The following is a 9076-nucleotide window of genomic DNA, read 5'->3' as shown; positions in this document are numbered from 1 at the left end:
CTTTTCCTCCTTCCCTCCCCATTCCCCCCCCTTTTCCCCATTTCCCACCTCGCAGGGACAATCCCTGGGCACGGGCAGCCTCTTCCCCCTCTCCAGGAGCTCGATCAGCCTCAGCACCGTCATCTGCCCCTGCGTGGCCCCGATCATCTCCAAGAATTTCTATCAGTGGAGGAAATAAAAAAAAACCCCAAAAACATGAGAGGAGGGGAAAAACCCTGATTTCAACCCCAAACCCCCCCCGGAATCGCCACTCACAACCGGGGGGCTGCTCCCGGCGTCGCAGCGCGTCAGGAGCTCGTAGAGGGTCACCCCAAAAGACCAAACGTCCGAGGCGTAGTAGAACTTGCACTCCTTGAGGCACTCCGGGGCGTACCTGGAACGGTTCGGCGTGGCACGGGGTGCCGGCAGCGCCGCCGCGGCGCGCCCGGGGCCCCGGCATCCCTCACCAGAACACGGGGCTGTCGCCGTCCTCCCGCACCCGGTAGTACTCGCGGCCCTCGGGCACGGCCTTGGCCAGCCCGAAATCGCCGATCTTCACCACGTGCTCGTTCTCCAGCAGCACGTTCCTGGCCGCCAGGTCCCGGTGGATGTAGTGCAGGGAGTGCAGGTAGGCCATGCCCTGGGGGAAAAACCAAATTACAGCTGGATTCGGGAGGGCTGGAAGAGGTTTTGGGGGGTTTGGAGGCGTTGCTGGGGGAGCCGGGAGGTGTTTTTGGGGGTTCATCCCCGCTGCTTTTGGAATCGGCCGCGGTTTTGGGAATTCAGCCCCATTTGAGGGTGGGCACTCCTGTGTTTCCCCATTTTTGGGGGGAATTCTAGCTTGTTTTTGGGAATTCAGCCCCATTTGAGGGTGGGCACTCCTGTGTTTCCCCATTTTTGGGGGGAATTCTAGCTTGTTTTTGGGAATTCAGCCCCATTTGAGGGTGGGCACTCCTGTGTTTCCCCATTTTTGGGGGGAATTCTAGCTTGTTTTTGGGAATTCAGCCCCATTTGAGGGTGGGCACTCCTGTGTTTCCCCATTTTTGGGGGGAATTCTAGCTTGTTTTTGGTTGGGACTCCTGTGTTTCCACATTTTTGGGGGGAATTCTAGCTTGTTTTTGGGAGTTCAGCCTCACTTTGAGGTGGCAGTGCCATTTTTGAGGGGTTCATCCCCATTTTTGGGAATTCAGCCCCACTTCCAAAGCACCCATCCCCATATTTTGGGAATTCAGCCACATTTTTGGAATTCAGCCCCATTTCCAAAGCGTCCACCCCCATATTTTGGGAATTCAGCCACATTTTGGGAATCCAGCCACATTTCCAAAGCGCCCACCCTCATATTTTGGGAATTCAGCCACATTTTGGGAATTCAGCCCCATTTCCAAAGCGTCCACCCTCATATTTTGGGAATTCAGCCACATTTTGGGAATTCAGCCCCATTTCCAAAGCGTCCTCCCCCACATTTTGGGAATTCAGCCACATTTTGGGAATTCAGCCCCATTTCCAAAGGCTCCACCCCATTTTTTTGTCAATTCAGCTGCATTTTGGGGCTGTAACCCCCGTTTTTGCGTCGTAAAACCCCATTTTTTTGGGGAATCATCCCGTTTTTTCGGGATCCAGCCCCATTCCAGGCTCACCTCGCAGATCTGCTGGGCGAAGAGCAGGAGGTGGGACAGGCTCAGGGGGTGCTTGGGCAGGAATTCCCGGAGGCTTCCCAGCGGGACGTACTCCATGATCAGCTGCACCACCTTGTCCCCTGCAAGAGACACGTGGGGAGGTGGGGACCACCCCGAGAGCCCCCAAATTCCTGCCAGGACAGCGATTCCCAGCCAAAAAATAGTGGGAATTGGGGTTTTTTTAAGCTCTCTGTGGCTGATCCAGTGGAAAATCCCAGGGGGTTTCTGCCTCACCCTGCTCGCTGCAGCAGCCCTTGTACTTGACGATGTTCTCGTGGTACAGGGTCTTCAGGATCTGGATTTCCCTCTTCCAGGAGCTCAGGAGCTGGGGGCTGCTCCCAGATTTCAGGGATTTCACCGCCACCATCTCCCCGGTGCCGTCGTTGGTGGGGTCGTAGCAGCACAGGCTCACCTTCCCAAAGTGGCCCTGGAGAATGATACATTTTCAGGATTTGGGCAGGGAAAGGAGGTTTGCTGGGAGGATCCAGAGGGGGGGTCAACAAAGTTCAGAAATGGAGGGAAAAATCAGCAGGGAAAATAGGTTAAAATATGAAAATAAGGATTAAAGCATGGAATTATGGGTCCAGCCAGGGAAATCCCCAGGGAAAAGATGTTAAAGAATGGAATTTCGGATCAAGACAGGGAGAGGAGCCTGCCCGGCTTCCCCAGAATTCCAGACCTCAGGACGCCACTGACCTCCCCCAGCTCCCGGATTTTCTTCAGGTACCGCTTCTGGAAGACGGTGGGATCCGACACCGGGAAGTCGGGATTCACCGACGTGACGTCCACGAGGTCTGCGAGGGACCCTGGGTGTTCCTTTGCCCCTTTTCCCCTTTTCCCCAAAAAACCCCCGGATTTTCCCGTTCCCGCCCTCACGGTGCGGCTGCAGCCGGGTCGGCTCCCTCACGCCCCTTTTCCCCACAGAATCCCGGGATTTTTCTCCATTTCCCCGGAATTTCCCCCTTTTCCCACCCTCACGGAGCAGCTGCCGCCGGGTCGGCTCCCTCACGCCCCTTTTCCCCACAGAATCCCGGGATTTTTCCCCGTTTTCCCCGGAATTTCCCCCCTTTCCCCCCCCTCACGGAGCGGCTGCCGCCGGGTCAGCTCCCTCACACTCCTTTTCCCCACAGAATCCCGGGATTTTTCCCCGTTTTCCCCGGAATTTCCCCCCTTTCCCCCCCCTCACGGAGCGGCTGCCGCCGGGTCAGCTCCCTCACACTCCTTTTCCCCACAGAATCCCGGGATTTTTCCCCGTTTTCCCCGGAATTTCCCCCCTTTCCCCCCCCTCACGGAGCGGCTGCCGCCGGGTCAGCTCCCTCACACTCCTTTTCCCCACAGAATCCTGGGATTTCCCCCATTCCCCGGTCCAGCACCCTCATCCCCGTTTCCCCGGGATTTCCCCCTCAAAACACCGGGATTTTTCCCCGTTCCCTCGGGATTTTCTCCCGTTTCCCCAGGATTTCTTCCCGTTCCGCCCCCTCACGGAGCGGATGGAAATGGGTGAGCTCCTCACGCCCCTTTCCCCCACAAAACCTCGGGATTTTGCCCCATTCCCGCCCCTCGCGGTGCGGCTGCAGCCGGGTGAGCTCCCTCAGACCCCTTTTCCCCACAGAATCCCGGGATTTTTCCCCGGAATTTCCCCGTTTTTCCCACCCTCACGGTGCGGCTGCAGCCGGGTGAGCTCCCTCACACCCCTTTTCCCGACAGAATCCCGGGATTTTGCCCCGTTTTCCCCGGAATTTCCCCCTTTTTCCCGCCCTCACGGTGCGGCTGCAGCCAGGTCGGCTCCCTCACGCCCCTTTTCCCCACAGAATCCCGGGATTTTGCCCCGTTTTCCCCGGAATTTCCCCGTGTTTCCCACCCTCACGGTGCGGCTGCAGCCGGGTGAGCTCCCTCACACCCCTTTTCCCCACAGAATCCCGGGATTTTGCCCCGTTTTCCCCGGAATTTCCCCGTGTTTCCCACCCTCACGGTGCGGCTGCAGCCGGGTGAGCTCCCTCACACCCCTTTTCCCCACAGAATCCCGGGATTTTGCCCCGTTTTCTCCGGCATTTCCCCCTTTTTCCCCACCCTCACGGTGCGGCTGCAGCCCGGTGAGCTCCCTCACACCCCTTTTCCCCACAGAAAGCCGGGATTTTTCCCCGGAATTTCCCCCTTTTCCCGCCCTCCCGGTGCGGCTGCAGCCGGGTCAGCTCCCTCACACTCCTTTTCCCCACAGAAAGCCGGGATTTTTCCCCGGAATTTCCCCCTTTTCCCGCCCTCCCGGTGCGGCTGCAGCCGGGTCAGCTCCCTCAGCACGGTGCGGAAGGACGGCCGCTCCACCGGGGTGTAGTTGAGGCACCGGGAGATCAGCGAGGCCAATTCCCGGCAGGAAGGCTCCGGCAGCCGGTGCCTCTTCTCGTAGAAACGCTCCTTCTGCGGGGAAAAACACGGGGAAAAACTCCAAACCCGACCCCCAAATCCGGCCCCAAGCAGGGAAAACAGCGGGAATCACCTCGGAGGGAGTGCGCTCCTTCAGCGGGACGTCGGCGTCGAAGCAGATTTCCAGGAGCGTTGTCCCAAAACTCCACTTGTCCGAGGCCGTGCTGAGGTTCCCGACATCCCGGATGCATTCCGGGGCGATCCAGGGAATCCTGTCCACGCGCTCTGAGGGGGACATCCCACCAGGAAAGTATGAAATGTGCCCTTTCATTAGTTATTGGGGGCGATGGCGTGTTTGGGGTGTTGGTCTGTTACGCGTAAAACGTTAAAGGTGAAGGGTTAAAATATTAAATACGGATTGTTAAGTACGGGATATTAAGTAGAAAAATATGGAATATTAAAGGCATAAAATATGGAATGTTAAAGATATAAAATTTGGGATTTTAAAGGGATAAAATATGGGAAAGCCCGTGGTAAAGCATCCCAGGCACTGGAATGGGGTGGGATCGTCCCTGACAGCAGCTTGGGGACCAAACCAGGTGGAATTCCCGTATTAAAATGCCAAATATTGGGAAAATTCAGGTTGGAAAGGTTGGGAATAATCTGTGAAAAGAGCTCTGGCCACAACCTATGGGAATTATTAGGGAAAGGGGGGAAAAATAATCTGGATTTTGCCCCTGGGAATCCCGTACCTTCCCGGGAGAGCACGGTGAAGCTGACCCCGGGGTCGCTGAGCTTCACGAAGGGCACGGATCCGTCCTCCAGCCCCTTCCTGGCCAGCAGGATGTTCTTGGCACACACATTCCCGTGCACCAGGTTCTTATCCTCCTGGGAAAAGCAGAGGGAAAGGGAAAAATTATTGGGAAATTTAAAAAAAAAAAAAAAAAATCCATGATTGTTTATTTTTTAAAAATATTTTACAGTTTTCTCATAATTAATTATTTCCCAATAATACATTTTCCCCGTTAAAAAAATTCCTGTAATAATTTTCCCCATAATAATTTTCCAGTGTTCATTTTCCCAATAGCAAATTCCAACAGATCCCAAATAAAAAGTGAATACTGGGAAACAATCCCAGAAAAAATAAATATTGGGAAAAATCCCAGCAACCCCACAGGGCAAGGTGAAGCCTCTGGAAAATAAAACTAAAAACTGGAATTCCTGGCTGGAATTTCACCTCCCTCTCTTGGGATTTTGCTCCGAGACCAACTCAAAACAGGGAATAAAACAATAAATGGGATTTTCCAGCCCCATTCCCAATCCCCTGCTCAGAATCCCATCCTCATCCCTTGCTTTTCCCAAAATGAATCCAGGGAGGACTGGAATCCCCGGAACAGGGGAGAGGGAGCGAGGACGGGCGGCAGGAAGGGCGGAATGACCCTAAAAATGTGATCATTCCCTGGGAAAAGGAGGGAAGGGTCAGGGTCAGGGTCAGGGTCAGGGTCAGGGTCAGGGTTAGGGTCTGGGTTAGGGTTAGGGTCAGGGGTTAGGGGTTAGGGTTAGAGTTAGGGTTATGATTAGGGTTAGGGTTATGATTAGGGTCAGGGTCAGGGTCAGGGTCAGGGTCAGGGTTAGGGTTAGGGTTAGGGTTAGGGTCTGGGTTAGGGTTAGGGTCTGGGTTAGGGCTAGGGTTAGGATTAGGGGTTAGGGTTATGGGTTAGTGTTAGGGTTAGGGGTTAGGGTTAGGGTTATGGGTTAGGGTGAGGTTTAGGCTCAGGGTTAGGGCTAGGGTTAGGGTTAGGGGTTAGGGTTATGGGTTAGGGTTAGGGTCAGGTTTAGGCTCAGGGTTAGGCTCAGGCTCAGGCTCAGGGTTAGGCTCAGCATCAGGGCATTCCCAGCTGGAGTTACCAGGTAGCTCAAGGCACTCCCCAGCTGTTTGGCCACGGTGATCTTCCACCCCACGGAGATCCTGCCCTTCTCCTTGCGCAGCAGCACGTCCAGGGGCCCGTGCTCCACAAACTCCTCCACCATGATGTCTGCGGGGAAAACCGGGATGATCCCACGGGGCGGGGGCGGGGAACGGGGCGGGGGGTGCTGCTGGACTCACTCTCGGAGCCGCGCACGCAGACGCCGTGCACGAAGGCCAGGTGCACGTGGGACACCTGCGACATCAGGCTGGCGCTCTCGAAGAACGCCTGCGGGGACAGTGGCCGTGGCAGCGGGGTCCCGGGGGTCCCGGGGGGTGGGAGCTCACAGAGCCCCATCCCGGCTTTGGGAGCCCCATCCCAGCTTTGGGAGCCCATCCCAGCCCCTTGGGAGCCCCATCCCAGCTTTGGGAGCCCATCCCTGCCCCTTGGGAGCCAAATTCCAGCCCTCTGGGAGCCCCATCCCTGCCCCTTGGAGCCGTATCCTGTTATTTTACACCATCCCAGCTCTTTGGGAGCCCCATCCCGGCTTTGGGAGCCCTTCCCAGCCCCTTGGGAGCCAAAATCTAGCTCCTTGGGAGCCCCATCCCAGCTTTGGGAGCCCATCCCAGCCCCTTGGGAGTCCCATCCCTGCCCCTTGGAGCCGTATCCTGTTATTTTACACCATCCCAACTCTGGGAGCCCCATCCCAGCCCTCTGGGATCCCCATCCTAGCCCCTTGGGAGCCAAATTCCAGCCCTCTGGGATCCCCATCCTAGCCCTCTGGGAGCCAAATTCCAGAACCAAAAGCCAGGAGGAATTCCAGCCTTCATGGATCCACACTCCAGCCCCTGGATCCTTATTCCAACGCCCGGATTCTTATTCCAGCCCTTGGATCCACTTTCCAGCCCCTGGAGCCAAATTCCAGCCCTTTTGGAGCTGAATTCCAGCCTTTGGATCCACACTCCAACTCCCTGGGCCACATTCCAGCCCTTCTGGGGTCACACCCCAGCCCCGGATCCCTCTCCCAGCCCAATCCCAGCTCTCCCAGCCCGGGAAGGGCTCACCAGGGCGATGTCCCTGTGGCTGGGGTCCAGCACTTTGAGCACCACGCGCATCTCCCGCCCGTTGTTGTTCTGCTCCGTGGAGAAGTACTCGGCCTCGTCGTCGTTCCCGGAATTCCCGCAGACGCTCAGGACCCCGTCGTAGATGTTGGTCCGGGTGCCCTGGCCCAGGTGGGCTCGCTGGGAAAATGGGAAAAGCAGGAGCTGTTGGACCCTGGGAAGGTGGGAATCCTCACCTGGATCCCTCCCCGCATTCCCCCCGCCTCCCAGTGTGGGAGAAAGCCGCTTCCAGGGAGATTTTTCCCTCCCTTTTCCTTGGAAAGGGAAGGGATGAAACAGCAAATCCATCCTGCTGGCTGCCCTGGTAGTGTGGGAGGATCCTGGGATCTGGAGGGGATCCCTGGAAGGCAGAGAATCCCCGGAAAGCAGAGAGGATTCATCCACCATTCCATGGATTCCAGGAAGGCAGAGCAAGTTCCTCCATCCCCAAGAATCCCAGGAAATCAGAGTGGATCCTTCCACCTCCTGCCCTGGATCCCGGGAATCTGAGCACTGAAAATCCCAGGAAAGCAGAGTGGATTCCTCCACCTCCCCCCCTGGATCCCGGGAATCTGAGCACTGAAAATCCCAGGAAAGCAGAGTGGATCCTTCCACCTGCTCCCCTGGATCCTGGGAATCTGAGCACTGAAAATCCCAGGAAAGCAGAGTGGATTCCTCCACCTCCCCCCTGGATCCTGGGAATCTGAGCACTGAAAATCCCAGGAAAGCAGAGTGGATTCCTCCACCTCCCCCCTGGATCCTGGGAATCTGAGCACTGAAAATCCCAGGAAAGCAGCACCTGGGTGATCTCGTTCTTGCGGATCTGGTGGAAGCTGAGCTGGGTGAGGTTCAGGATCTGCTTCCCGTTGTCCTTCACCTTCCTTGTGATCAGCAGGTCCGAGATCTCTGGGAAAGGAGGGAGCGGGCCCCGTGAGCTCCCGGATCCGCCGGCTCCCGGTCCCGGAGGATCCCGGTCCCTACCTCCCGGCTTGGGCGGGCAGCACCTCTTCACCGTGAAGTTCTCCTCGCCGGATTTGAGGGTGCAGCCCTTGAGCACGTCCAGGAGCTCCCGCAGGGAGGGGAACTCCCGATCCCAGCCCTCCAGCACGAAGGAGTCTCCCTTCTTCTGGATCCGGAACTGCCGGTACTTGAAGGCTCCCGGCATCCCCGGAGCCTGGAAAAGCCGGGAGAGGCAGGAGCCAAAGCCACGAGGCTCCCAGGTCATTCCAGAGCTCTCAATTCCCGGGAATCCCGTGCTGGGAACCGCGTCCCTACCTGCTGGTGGCTCCTCTTGAGCACGGACAGGATCATGCGGTTGAAATCCAGCACGCTCCAGCGGAGGATGTAGAGCCCTTCCTCCGGCTCCTCCCGGCGCAGCTTGGCAAAAACAAACTCCTCCCTGGAAAAGGGAGGGAAGGGATGGATGGGATGACCCCTGAGGGCAGGCAATGGATTGGGATGGTTCCAAAGGACAGGGAATGGATTGGGATGGACCCAAAGGACATGGAATGGACTGGGATGAGCCCTGAGGAAAGGGAATGGATTGGGATGGACCCAAAGGACAGGGAATGGATTGGGATGGACCCAAAGGACATGGAATGGACTGGGATGGACCCAAAGGATATGGAATGGATTGGGATGAACCCAAAGGACATGGAATGGATTGGGATGGACCCAAAGGACATGGAATGGATTGGGATGGACCCAAAGGACATGGAATGGATTAGGATGGACCCAAAGGACATGGAATGGACTGGGATGAACCCAAAGGACATGGAATGGACCCAAAGGACAGGGAATGGACTGGGATGAACCCAAAGGACATGGAATGGACCCAAAGGACATGGAATGGATTGGGATGGACCCAAAGGACATGGAATGGACTGGGATGGACCCAAAGGACAGGGAATGGACTGGGATGGACCCAAAGGACATGGAATGGACTGGGATGGACCCAAAGGACATGGAATGGATTGGGATGAACCCAAAGGACATGGAATGGACTGGGATGAACCCAAAGGACATGGAATGGACCCAAAGGACAGGGAATGGA

At 56.7% G+C, this 9076-nt stretch overlaps 1 protein-coding gene across 1 annotated transcript in view; it reads right to left on the bottom strand.

Moving 5' to 3' along the window:
- Positions 1-48: 48 nt before the first annotated feature.
- Positions 49-9076, bottom strand: part of TYK2 (tyrosine kinase 2) — a gene marked incomplete at its 3' end in the record, with an annotated part of 19230 nt that continues 10202 nt past the window's right edge. Inside the window, exons 8-22 of the mRNA XM_041414557.1 lie at positions 8299-8422; positions 8005-8197; positions 7823-7929; positions 6988-7164; positions 6124-6211; positions 5925-6052; positions 4769-4904; positions 4150-4301; positions 3920-4070; positions 2352-2449; positions 1890-2082; positions 1617-1735; positions 447-619; positions 256-373; positions 49-159 (exon numbers count right to left, since the gene is read on the bottom strand). Of these exons, the coding sequence (XP_041270491.1) occupies positions 49-159; positions 256-373; positions 447-619; positions 1617-1735; positions 1890-2082; positions 2352-2449; positions 3920-4070; positions 4150-4301; positions 4769-4904; positions 5925-6052; positions 6124-6211; positions 6988-7164; positions 7823-7929; positions 8005-8197; positions 8299-8422 (2068 nt within the window). The remainder of the gene's footprint in view (positions 160-255; positions 374-446; positions 620-1616; positions 1736-1889; positions 2083-2351; positions 2450-3919; positions 4071-4149; positions 4302-4768; positions 4905-5924; positions 6053-6123; positions 6212-6987; positions 7165-7822; positions 7930-8004; positions 8198-8298; positions 8423-9076) is intronic.

This window comes from Onychostruthus taczanowskii, unplaced genomic scaffold (genome assembly GCF_017590055.1).
Source record: "Onychostruthus taczanowskii isolate IOZ18803 unplaced genomic scaffold, ASM1759005v1 scaffold458, whole genome shotgun sequence".
NCBI lineage: Eukaryota > Metazoa > Chordata > Aves > Passeriformes > Passeridae > Onychostruthus > Onychostruthus taczanowskii.
This window is presented reverse-complemented; position numbering and strand designations above follow the sequence as displayed.